The sequence below is a fragment of the Taudactylus pleione genome, unplaced genomic scaffold (assembly GCF_031769625.1).
Source record: "Taudactylus pleione unplaced genomic scaffold, aTauple2 ptg000041l, whole genome shotgun sequence".
Taxonomy (NCBI): domain Eukaryota; kingdom Metazoa; phylum Chordata; class Amphibia; order Anura; family Myobatrachidae; genus Taudactylus; species Taudactylus pleione.
The window spans coordinates 34,249,247-34,266,071 of NW_028284443.1; the positions used below are offsets into that span (position 1 = coordinate 34,249,247).

General features: G+C 42.5%; 1 protein-coding gene across 1 annotated transcript in view; it reads left to right on the forward strand.

The window, feature by feature from the left end:
• The window catches only part of FGF14 (fibroblast growth factor 14), a 248,997-nt gene that overhangs the window by 47,252 nt on the left and 184,920 nt on the right, over positions 1-16,825 (forward strand). Inside the window, exon 2 of the mRNA XM_088458111.1 lies at positions 8,901-9,011. Within this exon, the coding sequence (XP_088314237.1) occupies positions 8,901-9,011 (111 nt within the window). The remainder of the gene's footprint in view (positions 1-8,900; positions 9,012-16,825) is intronic.

Genomic DNA, 16,825 nt, shown 5'->3' on the forward strand with positions numbered 1-16,825 from the left:
AGACGGTTAGGCTGCGGGAAGTTAGGGTTAGGCTGTGAGACAGGAGGGTTAGGCTGCGGGAGGGGAGTGTTAGCCTGCGGGAGGGGTGGGTTAGGGTTAGGCTGCGGGAGGAGAGGGTTAGGCTGTGGGAGGTGAGGGTTAGGGTTAGGCTGTGAGACGAGGCTTCGGGAGGGGTGGGTTAGGGGGAGGGTTAGGATAAGGGTCACAATACTTACTTAAATCTTTTGGGATTTTGTCCATCGGGATGCCACTGACTGGATTCTGACCATCTGCATCCTGATCGTCGGGATCCCGTACCCAACCCTTATCAAATACAAAGTGATACCGATTATATATGAATACAATCAATGTGAATAAATGGAAACTGTAATGTACAGCAAAGCCCTCTAGCATTATTACTGTAGCAACATAGGCCCTCATTCAGAGCCGCTCGCTATTTGTGGTCGTTCGTTCTAAAACAAGGGGTGGCTATTGAAATTAACCGTTCACTAATTGCGGTCTGTTCACGCCTCTAAGTCTGAACGAGCGAGCAAAACTTGTGGTTGTTATTTTGAAATATACGCCCCCTTGCCGCTCGCATCATACGTCATGTCTGCTATTTATTAGATTAATCGAGTACATCGAACAGCGTATGAACTGCTCGCTATTCTTGTGGCTGGTTTTTTCAACTGCTATTTTGCGAGCAGTTCGGAGTAAAAGAAAACCAAGTGACGTGGTCAATGACGCTGCTGTATTAATTATGTACTCCCTTAAAACGCCCGTTTTGACCTTTAAGCACGCCTGCGATCTAATTCCACACCCCCGTTTTCAAGCACCTTCCCCTGTTACCACCCACATACGCCTCCTTCTGTCACTCAAAATAGCAGGCATTCGCTATATAGCGAACAAACGATTTTCGGCCGCACTGACTGGTTCGCGCATGCGTATTAAAATCCGTACGCATGCGCAGATGTGCAAACATCGGTCAGAACAAACGAGCAGCCGCTTACGAGCGGCTCTGAATGAGGGCCATATATCCTAGTTTACACTAGTTAATACCAGTTTAAACTTTATACTAGAAATAATGGTTAAAAAGTTAGGAAGAAAAGTTTGTAATTCTTGCCTAAGGAAATGCATTTTCCCAGAGCCAAGTCAAAGCATTTGCGTACAGGAGGTACAGTAGCTATTGAACTGAACCCCAATACCAAAAATTAGATAAAACTAATTTTTTTCAATATTGGCAGTTTAGGAATATTAGTAACATTTATTTGTTTTAAGTATTACAGTACATTCACTTCTGAAAACAAAGTATAAAGCACAGTACCATCTAAAGCTAAATATGTTGTTTCCTTTCATAACCATCTAAACAAAATAGCCTGTCACTTCTAAAGGGGCCCATACATGGGTCGATTTGTATCCGATCCGATCTCGCATACGATTCCCTTGAAAATTCTTCCCTTGACATTCTGTACAATTTGTATTTAGACAAGGTACGCTTGTAAAAAACGACCATACGATCCGATGTTTTAAGATGTGTCACATCGTACTGATCTGTCGAAATCCTTGTGCAAAACCATCTGATCTACGATGCCGATACACGACTGCAGGGACGCACATCGGCGTCGTAATCATCTAGAAAATGCCATTTTTTACACGATTGGTCATTACTATCAGTCGAAAACGGCCATATCGTGTGAAAAATCGCCCTGTGTATGGGGGCCTTAATCCTGGGGTCCGTAAGCCAATCTAAAAAGACTGCAGCAAAATAGCCAGAGATAGCCAGATGTGTACCACAGTCCTAAAAGACTAAGGGGTATATTTACTACGGTGCAGGTTTTTGGAAGTGGAGATGTTGCCCATAGCAACCAATCAGATTCTAGCTATTATCTTCTAGAAAGTGCTAGATAAATGTAAAGTAGAAACTGATTGGTTGCTATGGGCAACATCTCCACTTCTAAACCCGCAATTTACTAAATATACCCCTAAAAGTCAGTGGATGGGACTGATTAGTTCATTCGCAGTGTGTTCATATCCCCTCTCTCAGCCTGAGTTGGTGAAAATAGCTGCCATCAAGGGCCAATACTGAAAACCTGCCCACAAGCCTCTCTACTGCTATATGACCACATTAAGGCATACTTGCCTACTTTTGAAAATGCATTTCAGGGAGATTGTGAAAGCAGCACCTATGAGCACGTCGGTAAAGTGGGCGTGTACTGCTACATCTGAGGGGCGTGTAATATAATTGACTTACATCCAAATGTAAGTGAGCCCCAAAGCAGTCAGTAAGATCTATTTGTTGATGAAAACACACTATCACTTTTCAGAAAATACATGTAACCATAGGGATCATTGGGCCTGATTCATAGCCGGACGCTCTGAACGAGCGCCCGCTCTGAATCAGGGCGTTTTTGTTTTTTTTTGGAGCGTCCTGCTGGACGCTCGCATAGCTGTGGGTTACCACCCACAGCTTATGCGAGCGTCCATGATGATGGTTGCGATGGTCAAGACCATCGCGACCATCGTGTTTGCGACGAGACCCTGTGGTAGGGTCTCGGTGACCGCAAGCCCTGGAGTGATTTTGGCTCTATCAGAGCCAAAATCACTCCCACTGACATCACTAGTGATGTCAGTGGGGCCGGACCCAGACGGTAGGCGTTCCCATTGGAACGCCTCCGTCTGGCAGCCACGCCCCCGGCATGCCCACCAAAGGGGGCGTGCTGTCACTCAACATCGACAGCACGCCCCCTTTGTTGCGATACCCAGAGCGACAGCTTGGCTCCCTCCGTCGTGCGAATTCGCACTAGGGAGGGAGCCACTTGCGCATGCGCACTAGGGAGGGAGCCACTCAGCGCTCGCGAGCGGGTCTGAATCAGGCCCTTTGTGCCTTATTCCCAATGCAGGGAAACGATACTAATGATCCAATTTGAATGTAAATATCTATGTTTATTTTTACATATAACATATTCATAATGGCAGTAAGTTAGAATCAGGGAGATTTCTAGGCTCTTCAGGGAGACAGGGAGATTGCTACTGTTTCAGGGAGTCTCCCTGACAACGAAGGAGAGATGGCAAGTATGCATTAAGGGAGTGGACACATTCCACTACTCTTCGCTAGCAACAAATGCCTCAATTGCCACCTGTGTCCTAACTATGCAAAACAAGGACATAACATTTTAATCACCATTTATAGTCTCCCATATGTAATATGTACCGTATGCAGCAGTATGCTTTTCTAGCAAGTATATCCAGTTCAGGTCCCTTTTGTAATATCTGGTCACTGGCATTATCTACATGAACATTTCTTTGCCAATCACATACATAAACCATTATACTGCATGCCCAAGATAACGAATCTACTACTGCTGCCTTGCCCACAAAATGTGCCTTGCATTGTTACTGTACATAATCATTTTAGTAATTGACTTGAAATTGAATTGTTAACTTTTTCCTACTGTTGAGCTTATTCCAGGGTAACTGCTTTGGTCCAGTCTATGGAGCTGTAGTTGATCTCTTCTGTCACAAGAGAAAGCTGGGCATTTGTCACTTGCATGACTCTTCTTGCTAAGACTTGCACTGACAAAGGATTTCCATAAGTATAGAAGACTGACGGAATGTTGTTTTCCCAAATAGCTGTAATTTGCATGATTGCACAAGCAACAGCTTTGGTGTAGAGAATCAATGCTTACTTTAAGTGACTTAAACCATCTTTCTCTTAAGTTTTTTTTTGCCAAGAGACAGTTAATACTTCCTTAGATTGCTATTTTAAGTTGTATTTTAACAGCTGAACTATTATGCATTCATTATGAATCTGAACAGAGAATATCAAATCTATTTATTAATACGAATATCTAATTTTAACATACATACATTATCTACAAAATGTTCTGTTTACAGTACTGTAGGTCATTGTACTGTATATAATAAATATCTGATCACTTTGTTATCCCCCCTACAATAATCTCAAGTGTTCCTTCATGAACATTTATATATTAACCATCTCATTTTTAATATTAATATTGGGTATAAGTATAGCTATGGAAGTTATTAGTTGTTCACCTGAAGTAAATAAGGTCTATATATGCCTAGGTAAAATACCACTTGATTTTGTATTTTATAACTGTAAATGAAATGAGTTATTAATCAGGTTCAAGCTCTTAGTTCCTACACACAAACACCAGATGGCATTGGTCCTGTACCTTGGCTTCAGATGTGTTTCTTCTTCCGATGTGTTTATCTGAATAGGAACAAGCGGCTACTGATTGGTGGCAGCTGCTTGGTTATTATTTTGTAGAAAAGCAAAGTCCTTCAATGTAATTTTTATAACAATATAAAATAGCTATTACATTATTATTATTATTATTATTGTTATTATTATTATTATTTTTCCACCAAACCAAGTTACTTACATTTATTGTATGTTAGGAGGGATGGTGGAGCCCCTGAGAGAAGTGTATCACTTGGAAAACTTATTTTTGGAGACAAATAACATTGAATTCACAATACGTTTGATCTCTGCTGTGCTTATGTTGTCACAAGCATCTTGAGAATTAAAGCAGCATTTTACTTTTAACCTATTTATTATTACCTTTTAAACCTGATATTACAAGAAGCCCAATATTATGTGAAATATCATTTTACTGTTTCAATGGGGCAAAAAAACTTTCAATAGGAAGAACATGGGTGCTAGCACTTATATGTTACATTACCTCCCATCTGTCCCAACTTGGTTGGTCAATCTCAATTTTAGCATCAAAAAGGACAGCGTTTCATCCATGGCTGTGTGTGTCTAGGTGGATTGGGTCAGACCACTGGGGCTCATAAATTTGGGGAGGTATGTGTAACTATTCTTTATCTCCTGCTTCTTTATGTGTGTACCCACATTTTACTTTAGTGGGGACAGAACGTATAATTAATGTAGCCAATCAGATAATAGCAATACTCACAGCACCACAAATCATTTCAGGAGATGAGTATACTGGTCTAATGGAAGGCAGTGATCTCTCCACTTCTGTGATAGTGAGACAGGATGGCATATGACAGGTGTGAGGTGGGAAACACCAGTCTCTGGGATGCCACAGACTGACTGTTATATTGAAAGGATCAGGATAGTGATGTGGGGTTTCTGTTATACTGATGCTATAAGGCTGTGGTGTCAGAGGGACCAGTAAATTAAACAAAGACCACACAGTATATCCAACTTGTTTATATTGTAGCTCTATCCTGCACTGACTAATTATCCTGCACTATATGCCTGATTCAGAGATATACGCAATGCCGATATTTTCGCATTTGAGCAATTATTGGTAAAAGTTTAATGGGGCCTATTCATTACCCGACTTTGTGAACAATTCGACCAAAACTAGGAGGTTTTGGTCGCATTGTTCACAAAGTCAGGTAATGGATAGCCGGCAAGGACCAGCGATGCGCGTGAACGCTGGGTCCTTGCCATCCCCGACTATCTACGGAACATGCCCGTCAACCAGAAGACGCTCGTCAGGTTCGGCATGTTCAGAGATAGGAGGTCGGGCTCCTTCACTGAATGATGTTCAGTGAACGCCGTACAGTGCAAGCACCGTACCTCGGCGACCTGAAGGTCTGAACGCTAGACGTTCAGACTTTCAGGTCGCCTAATGGATAGGCCCCTTAAGTCACAGTCATTTGCAGCAACTGTTTACTTGCAGTGATTGATAGTCCGGGAACGTTTAGGTAAGGTAATGGGGAGTAGCGGCAAAGAACACAGGCGTGTTCCGGGTACATGCCACATCTGGCATCTGCATTACCATACATAAGAAAACTTGCTCCGGCGTCTTAGTTCCCATGGCCATTCTGTGTGACCACACAGTTACTCAAAAGATTTATAATAGAATGATCTGCTACCGTTCTGCGTCTTTGTACGCAGATGCTTGGATTTGCGATGCCGCAGGTGGCCATCTTAATACATTCCTCAGTGTCTGTGATATTTGCATATTTTTGCACAGCAGCTGCTTACGGGATATCCGCTGCACTGGCATTAGCCAACATACCTGAATCAGACCCTATATGCTGTAAGACAAGCAGCTTGAAATTACAGTATACAGAAGTGTTAATAAGTGAACTTGCTAGCAAAAAAGTTGTGCATGCAGCCCTTCAGGGTGGAGTTTTCATTAACTTAACTGTGTAATGCTTTCCTGTCTAAATTGCTCCTCTTATGGTGCATACACACGGTCAGATTTTTCATCAGATTTGAACGATAATGATTTTAAAAATCATTCAATCGTTCAAATCTGATGAAAAAATCGTTCATGTGTACAAGCATGGACGATGTACGATGCGCATTCACATTTGTTAGAGAACGATATCTGACATGTTTGCAGTCAGATTTGTCAGATTTCGTTCTTTTTCTTCAGATATCGTTCAAATCGTTGAGTAAATCGTTAGCAAAATCGTTCAAACGATACCGTTCAAAAGAAAAATCTGACCGTGTGTATGCTCCATTAGAGGGGACATTGCACAAGGTACATGTCAGGCAATGCTGAAAATGTGCATTGATATGGAGGAATGACATCTCCTCCTTTTGTGGAAACGTGTATATAATATATATATATATATATATATATATATAAATATATATAAATATATATATATATATATAAATGTATATATATATATATATACCAACAAACAGCAAACAGTGGCACTCGGAGTCATCCAACGGTTGTAAAAAGGTATTTACTGTGAAAGAATCACATTACCAAGTACCAACGTTTCGGGACAAACAAGCCCCTTTTTCAAGGTGATTCACTAATAATGGACCAGTACTTAGTTATGAGTCTCATTTACAACTGCTAATTTGTGCTGCCTGTGTGTATTCAGGGCCTGATTCACTACGGATCGCTATTGCGATCGCAGCTGCTATTACGCACGCAGATCTGCTAATGCCTGTAATCGCAAAGCCATTGCAGTGGCTAATTTATGCATGCCCAAGTAACGGCGTTCAAACGGACTGGCACGCCTGCATTTCTCCGACCACTCACCACTCCCATACGCTGACGTCCCATCACTCATTCTGCGATGGCTTTCTTTCTGTGTGCGTGATTGCATAGCGATTTCAATGCTAACTCACGTACGCGCACTGCGATGAATGCACAGTACGCACCATCGACCGATCTACGTACGTGGTTGCAATTGCAATCCATGCTGAATCAGGCCCTCAGTTTGCTATTTCTAGCTATCACATACTTTGCTCACTTATAGATGTAAAAGATTTTCATTAACATTAACGGAAATGAAGTAGAGTTATTACTTGGACGTCCACAGCTCTTTTATATTTAATGAGGGGAGCCCTGAAGATAAAATAAAATTGATCGCTTGGGATTCCTCTACATGTTAAAAAGAGAATGTTACATTGCTGTTCCATTACATAGCTAGCAAAACATTTACTTGCTTGATAGGTTTGTTTGATAGCCACAAACTAGTGGCATGGCCATTTTTAGATTTTACCAACATCAAAGGGATATCATTGTAAAATAAATTCCCTATTTATAAAACACTATAAAACAGATGTACTTCCATGTGTAAAATATTTTATGGTAAAGTCATAACTTGGTAAAGCCAAACAACGTCCTAGGTTAATATGTTTTTGGGCACAGACTGTTATATCAGCATTTATTTCCCTTAATAGAAGAGTCAATGTTGAACTTGTACTCCTGTTAATAAATATAGTATTCTGTGCAGTCTACTTTATGTAGCTGTTTCTGCTTAAGTTAGAATTACATCTACGTATTTTACACTTTTATTTTGAAAAAAGGAACAAAAAGGAACTTCATTCTTAAAAGCTTGATTAACACACGGTTCAGTGGGCCTGATTCAGAGCCGTTCGCTATTTGTGGTCGTTCGTTTAAAAACAAGGGGTGGCTATTCAAATGATCCGTACGCACATTGCAGTCTGTTCACACCTCTAAGTCTGAACGAGCGTGCAAAACATACGCTCGTTTATTTGTTAAAAACGCCCCCTGGCCGCTCGCACCATACGTCATGTCCGCTATTTATTAGATTAATCGAGTACATCGACCAGCGTATGAACTGCTCGCTATTCTTGTGGTTGGTGTTTGCTACCACAAATTTGCAAGCAGTTCTGGCTATAAAATAACCCAGTGACGTGGTCAATGACGCTGCTGTTTTAAATATACACACCCATAAAACGCCCGTTTTGACCTTTAAGCACGCCTGCGTTCGGATCTCCACTCCCCATTTTCAAGCTCCTTCCCCTGTTACCACCCACATACGCCTCATTCTGTCACTCAAAATAGCAGGCCCTCGCTATATTGCGTACCAACGATTTTCGGCCGCACTGACTGGTTCGCGCATGCGTACTAAAAACCGTACGCATGCGCAGATGTGCAAACATCGCTCGGAACGAGCGTACTGCCGCTAACGAGCGGCTCTGAATGAGGGCCAGTGTTTGCAAATATTTAAATATTTAAAATAAAATGCAGTTATATTAATATCTATATGTCAGTCATAATTATTTTGATGATACAAAGTAGTCCAAAATATCATTTTGCAAAGCATTTGAATGGTAGTACGTGTTGACTTTCTGCTGATGTATACTGTATCTATGTACTATAGTGAGGACAATATAAGAATTGATGAAAATGATGTGATTCTTATAGGTGGTATATGCTATGCAGCCTACAGCCTGTCAGGTTTAGTGATAACATAAGGTCACTACACCTTTTTTTTGGAATGATTGCAAAGGTCACACAACTGGTATGGTCAGATTCTCCCAGAAGCAACATCCCAGTCCTATCACTCTTTCAGACTAGATCGGACAGCCATGGAGAAAAGCAGTTTGCTAGTGCATTTTAGGGCACAAACAAGAGAAAAACAAGTCATTGGTGGAGATGTTTTGAGTCTAATGTCACAATATGTCTGTATTTCAGATCCCCAGCTCAAGGGCATAGTGACCAGGTTATATTGCAGGCAAGGTTACTACTTGCAAATGCACCCAGATGGAACTCTCGATGGAACCAAGGATGACAGCAGCAATTCTAGTGAGTACAAGTAATTATTAAGTAAACTTTATGCTAGAAAAATGGAATATGACTGATTTGTTATATTATAGTCAAGTGCATGTTATACTAACCAAAGTAAATGTCTGATATATTGCTATTGGTTATGACACATCTGTTAAATAAGTAATAAGAGTTAAGGGTTTATTTACTAAGTGGTAGCTTGCAAAAACCGCCGCTTAGCAGCTTGTTTAAGACATGAAATTTAATAAGGGAAAAGGGGCAATGCTTTTAATAGCAAAACATGGAGTGTTTTATTATTAAAAGCATTGCCCTTTTAAATTTTGGGCTTAAACATGCAAGGAAGCGGCAGCTTTTGCAAACTACCACTAATACCCCTTTCAGATATACAACCCGGGAAATTTCCTGCTCAGACCCGGGAATTTCTCCTGTGCAAATTCCCGGGTATTTGGTCGAGACCCCCCTTCAGACAAAAGCAGGGTTTTTCTGCTTACCTGCCTCTTCTCTGCCGTATGCTCCTCCTAGCCTATCCCCTCTCTGGCTGATGATGATGTCATCATTCAGCTGCCGGAAGCTGGCCAATCATAATGCAGATTTTTTTTTTCTTTTTTTTTTTAAATATCTTTTAATTCCCTGGTGGTCCAGTAGGAGTGCGGGTGGCCCGCTGTGGCTGGAACCAGTCGGCGGTCTCCAGCGCGGGTGTCCCCGGCGTCCGGCTGGGGTCCTGTGTCACTTGATGCTGCCCTGGAGTACTAAATTCCCGGGTAGCACCATTCAGACAGAAGCAGGGTAATTTCCCTGGTCGATTGAAGGGGTGGCTACCCGAGAACGTGTTCCCGGGTAGCTACCTTTCACACAGACACAGCTACCCGGGAAATTTGGCTGAGGCAGGCCAAATTCCCGGGAATCTCGAGATGTCTGAAAGGGGTATAAGTAAATAAACTCCCTAGCATTTAACAATAAATAGAATATAACATATGTGGCACTCAAACTATGTTTAATGCATACAGTATTTGAATTTAAGTATTAATTACAGTAACTGAGTATTTATTATCAAAGCAGTGAAGACTGATCTTTGAAAGAAAAACATCATGATATCACTCTATTTAATTTTCCAAGTTCTTTATTGATTTTAATTTGTACTTCCAGTTTTGCATCAAATTACCTTATACCAGAGGTTTCCAAACTCAGTCCTCAAGGCACCCTAACGGTCTAGATTTTAAGGATATCCATGGTTGAGCACAGATGGTTAAATCAAAAGTCACCTGTGCCCAAGCATGATTATCCTTAAAACCTAGACCTTTATTGTGCCTTGAGGACTGTGGGCCTGATTCAGACCCGGTCGCAAGCGCTGTGCACTCGCAAACGGGTCGATGGTGGGCCAGTGCGCACGCGCGAGCCCCGGAGCGAGCGCAAAAAGCGCTCGCTCCGGGACTCACTACAAAAGGGGCGGCTGTCGAAGTTGATCAACAGCTCGACCCCTTTTGTAGGTGTTTGAGCGGGGGGGTGGCTTCACAAACGGAGGCGTTCCCAAGCCAACGCCTGCCGTTTGTGGGCGCCCTCACTGACATCACCAGTGATGTCAGTGATAGAGCTTCCGGCTCTGTTAGAGCCGAAAACTCTATGGTGCTTGCGGCCACGAGACCCTACCACAAGGGTCTCGTTGCAAGCGCGATGGTCTTGACCATCGCGACCATCATCATGGCCGCTCGCATAAGCTGTGGATGGTCACCGACAATGCGCGCTCCCACGCGTTGACGGAACTGCATGCAGGCGATATCGCCAGCAGGGGCCGTGCTACCAAATGCATCATGGCCCCTGCTGTTGCCCTATCGCTCCCGGTGTATACGCACTTACCAATTCCGGGGCCTCTGCCGCACGTGACATCGGCTGGGTACACATCGTTAGGTGTGTTCCCAGCGTTACACTGTTTCATGTTATTTTTAAAAATTGTATCATTTCACATATCTTAGTTTAATCATTTCTTACAGATAAGTAATTTGGGCATTAAAAACATTAATTAACAGAATTTCCATGCTTGATTGTGGCACAGTAAAAACAAATACTGTACATGCTAGAGTACTGTATAACATTGTAGAAATAGCGGTATGCAAATGCACACCTGTAGCAAAAGGCGTAATGTTTTATATTAGCCCCCATGCATCCCCAGATATTTTATACAATCCATTCTGGCAAATAAAACAATATATAGAGTGAGACCTGATCTGTGATTACAGAATATTGAGCAGTATATAATCTCTTGTTTTGTGAGTCATGTATTTATTGGTGCGGAATCTGCAGGAAATGTCCATACTTTAGTCATCTGTATCTTATGCCTGTCAGACAATGTAATGAAGTGTCACCAGAAACCTTATCTACTTTGCTTCTTAGAGCATCAATTTAAAGGTAGCCCCAAGGCTAAAATTGAAAGCAAGGGCACCGCTTTCACAAGTCCAGCCACATCTCCTGTTAGCATTATTTGGTGAAAAAAAAAATTCTGTACACAGTCACACAAAATCTAGTTCCAGCAGCAGCCTAGGGAATATACAGTATGTCAGTGACAATATTACCAGACCACCTCAGATCGTAAAGGTCTGTTCAGAGACACGTTCCCAATTGTGGTTAGGATAAGGATTCAGATATAGGTTAGTGATAGAACAAATAACATTTCCGCCCTGCTGGGCTCTCTTCCCTCTTCTATTATTGAAGAGTTCTTGCTTTATTTTGCTTTGGTCACAATCCAAATCCATTTACATAATAAACTAAAAACTGTAGATGGTAAGGCAGCACACGGGTTGGGGTCATTTCTGCTGGTTATTTCATCTTTGGTGTTATGTTCCCATCTTCGCACTGAATGCATTCTTCCACTAGTTTGTTGCCTTTTTATGTCTGTGTAATGTGTTTGCATTCCTGACATTCCTTTTCCCCTTTGAATCACCTAGACTTTTTCTAGCATACGTTTTCCTTGCAATGGATATTTGTATAATATAACAAGAAAAGGCATGTATGTCTGCATATAACCCTCACACTATGGAATACGTCATTCTGTTCATTGTCAAATGGGTCTGTATACATTTTCAGGCTGTTCAGCTTGATAATTGAGCATGAATTCTTTGTATAGACTAAAATCACTACTGCGATTAAATTAGGGTATATAACAAATATACAGTACACATTGCAATGATCCTGGGCAGTTTGTTGTACAACATATAAGCCCTATAGTAATTAGTACTGCAGAGTTTGCACCATGTTCTATGCATCTGCAGCATACTGTATACCATGCTCTGTCAGGGCGGTGCAGAAACCAGTGATTGTTTTTTTTTAAAGGGTCCTTCACCTTTAATAAACTTCAGAAAGCTAAATCAGTTCTACCTAAAAGTCATTTTTATCTAATATAAGATACAACCAGGCTACTTTCATTTCCTAACTTCTACCTGGATGAACATAGGGCCTGATTCAGAGCCGGACGCAACTAGCGCTCGCTCGTCCTGAAAATAGGCGTGGCTATTCAAATGAACCGTTCGCTGTTTGCGGTCTGTTCACGCCTCTAGGTCTGAACGAGCGAACAAAACTTGCGGTCGTTTTTTGGGAAACTACGCCCCCTGTCCGCTCACATTCTACGTCATGTCCGCTATTAATTAGATTAATCGAGTACATCGAACAGGGTATGAGCTGCTCGCTATTCTTGTGGTTGGTTTTTGCTACCACAATTTTGCGAGCAGTTCTGGCTAAAAAATAACCCAGTGACATGGTCAATGACGCTGCTGTTTTAATTATGCACACCTATAAAACGCCCGTTTTGACCTTTAAGCACGCCTGCGATCGGATCTCCACTCCCCATTTTCAAGCACCTTCCCCTGTTACCACCCACATACGCCTCATTCTGTCACTCAAAATAGCAGGCATTCGCTATTTTGTGAGCACACGTTTTTCGGCCGCACTGACTGGTTCACGCATGCATATTACGATCCGTACGCATGCGCAGTTGGGCAAACATCGCTCGGAGCGAACGAGCAGCCACTTGCGTCTGGCTCTGAATCAGGCCCATAATGTTTTGAATCAAAGAATTGGGCTGTCTCTCCTTTATCTACTGCAAGTATTGCTTCTCCTTTAGGTGAGCCATGATCAGTGAGACTGTCATTATAAGTTCAAGCTTGTCATATATGAAAGGGGATAGGTGCTTTTACTAGATACAAAATAATTACATTTAGGACAAAAGCAATTTAGTTTGCAGAAGTTTATTATATGTGAAGTCCCTTTAATCAACTATGCTTTTGTTTTATAATTAGTGGTAATTTACTCCATGGTTTCTTTTTTTCTTTTTCAGTTTAGTGTATCATAACTTCTGAGTCGTTATTGTAACAATCACTATTTCCCATGAAAGCTGGTGGGACACAATGTTTGTCTTATGCTTCAAAATCAGTATTCAGAAGGTTAATCTTATATTTACCCAACTCAAACTTTTTTTGTTGGTACCTCGCTCATTGTGGTTAGGTCTTGTGCACGACACCCTAAAATGAGCTTCTGTTTGTAACTCATATTTCTATGTTCCAGACTCAGGGCCTGATTCAGAGCCGCTCACAAAAAGCGAGTGCTCGCTCTGAATCTGGGCGGCCTTTTTTTTTTTTAAAACTGGCCTCCTGACCGCTCGCCACCCCCCCAGTCCTGCCTACCAAACGGGGCGAGCTGTCGATCAACATTTTGGATGCGAGCGCCGGAGCAAGTGATTTCTCCCTCACTCCGGGTCTCATGTACGCTCTGCACGCCCATTGACACGCTTGCGAGCGCATAGCGCTTGCGAGCGGGTCTGAATCAGGCCCTTAGTCCTAAGATAATAACATGTCCTGTGTCCAAAGACAGGGGCACCAAGATTGATTTCAATTATACAAAGTTTAATAGTCTGAGTGCTAGACTGATATGTTATCCAACAACCTAGACTAGGGAACTTACCAATCTTCTCCATCACTCAGTTCAGCAACCTCTGTCCGACATTTACAATCTTCTGTACTTCTGACACGATCTATCACTCACAGCCTGCTAATACAACATTTTCATATTTCTTTGTGAAAAGCAGGTGTCTAGTGCAGCACTAGCTGACATATACTACAGCTTTGCTTGGAAGGATCTATATTGAAGGGCAATGGGATACAAGCTGTTGCCAGACTTCTCTTTCCTTTAAATACCCAAGTGAAATCTAAAGCTGTATTACTCACACTGAAAATGTGATTCTGTTTTTTAAGCTGTTCGAGAGTTTTCCCACATGCAGCAAGATAGAGAGTTTATAACTGGTGCAATTATCTTGCGTTTTTCTCATAGGCTTTAATTGTGCACAGAGACGTAGCGTGTTGCCAGGGTGCCCGTAGCGTATGCATGCTATGGCGCCCTCCCCCTCTCCAAAGTGTTCCAGGGAGGTGGTGTGTCCAGCATATGGGGTTAAATTAAACGAATGTAAAAATAAACATTAGGAGAAGTATTTAAATTATATGTTCCAACCCATTAAAGTAGTTATATTAATAAAATAAAAATAATAACAATAAAATAATGGGGTTTCAATGGTCTGCAATGGGGAACCTCTAATCGGTCTCCACCTCCTAACTGATTTTAGCAGGCACCCATTATCTATAATACTCATTACACCCACCTTACTCACTGTCTGCATTATATATCAGTGTCCCCCTTCCCTCACTGATATCGCCATATCCCCATCCCCTCTTATACATATTTTTACAGGCCTCACTCACTGACCACAATATATATCTGTGCCCCGTACTCACACCCCCCCTAACTGATTGTAGCAGGCTCCATCCCCTATAAAACTTCCCAGCCACTGACTTATTATATGTGTCCCCTCCCCCTCCCTGATTGTAGCAGGCACCCTCAACATAAATCATTTTCGACGCCCCTGATAAAGTGTGCTGGGCACAACAATTATACTGTTTAGTGACAATCTGTCTAAATAGCAAACAGGGGCAGCCAGCACGATGTTTCACCTGAGGACGGGGTTAAGCACCTCGAAACATCGTGGTCAATAAAGGAATAATTTATATGAAAATCTGCAGTGCTGTGCTGTGATTATATATTTGGGACAAGGTCATAATCCCGACCGTGAGGGTTCAGACGCTCAAAATGCCGGCGCTGGAAACCTGAAACCTGTCAGAGTCCCAGCACCAGCATCCCGACTGCGGGGTTAGTGGGATGGTTAGTGTTAGTGTTTAGGCACTGAGGGGGGATGGTTAGGCACTGAGGGGGGAGGGTTAGGTTTAGGGATCGGGGAGGGGAGGGGGAGGTTAGGTTTAGGCACCAGGAATGGAGGGTTAGCGTTAGAGGTAGGGACTGAGGGGGGAAGGTTAGGTTTAGGGTGCAGGGAGGGGGGAGGTTAGATTTAGGTACCAGGAACGGAGGATTAGAGTTAGGGGTAGGGAGAGGGGGAGGGTTTAGGAACTGAGGGGGGAGGGTTAGGTTTAGAGTGCAGAGAGGAGGAGGTTAGGTTTAGGCACTGGGGGGGGGGGAGTTATGTTTAGGCACCAGGAATGGAGGTTTAGAGTTAGGGGTAGGGAGAGGGGGAGGGTTAGGATACCGACCAACAGGTCAGTATCCTAATCCTGTTGGTTTGCCTGCATCAGGATTTTGACCTCTGGCATCCCGTACCCAATATATATATTTAGTGAGGACCAGACATTAACATTAGAGTCACTATAGATTTTTGAAAAACAAAACAAAAGATCAAACAAAATTTATTTTCTCTATACATCGCTGTTTTAATATGACGATATTCTGAAATATACCCTTTAAATAAACAATTTTTAATGTAGTGCACAGTAGCAAATTAATGTTCTACATCTAACCAGTATGGAGATCCCACCAATTATACTTTATTTGCAGACTGCAGAGTAAATGCAAAGAGCGCACACACACACTCCATCCTTACTAAATGCAATGTATAAATCCCCCCCCAACCTCACTAAATACAATGCACAGATCCCCCAACCCTTACTAAATACAATGTACAAATCCCCCTACCCTTACTAAATGCGATGCACAGATCCCCCCACCCTTACTAAATGCAATGTATAATCCTCCCCAACCTCACTAAATACAATGCACAGATCCCCCCAACCCTTACTAAATACAATGTACAAATCCCCCTACCCTTACTAAATTCGATGCACAGATCCCCCCACCCTTACTAAATGCAATGCACCCCCCACCCTTACCAAATGCAATGCCCAGATCCCCCTCACCATTACTAAATGCAATGCATACATACCCCTCACCCTTACTAAATGCAATGCCCAGATCCCCCTCACCCTTACTAAATGCAATGCCCAGATCCCCCTCACCCTTACTAAATGCAATGCCCAGATCCCCCTCACCCTTACTAAATGCAATGCCCAGATCCCCCTCACCCTTACTAAATGCAATGCCCAGATCCCCCTCACCATTACTAAATGCAATGTATAGATACCCTCACCCTTACTAAATGCAATGGCCAGATCCCCCTCACCCTTACTAAATGCAATGTCCAGATCCCCCTCACCATTACTAAATGCAATGCATATATACCCTCACCCTTACTAAATGCAATGCATAGATACCCTCACCCTTACTAAATGCAATGCCCAGATCCCCCTCACCCTTACTAAATGCAATGCCCAGATCCCCCTCACCCTTACTAAATGCAATGCCCAGATCCCCCTCACCCTTACTAAATGCAATGCATATACCCCCCCCACACACACACTAGGTGCAATACAGAAATCCCCTACTCATCCCTTTTCTGCAGTAGCTACACTTAACAGTCACTAACATTTGGGTCCAAGACAGGCAGCTGTCAC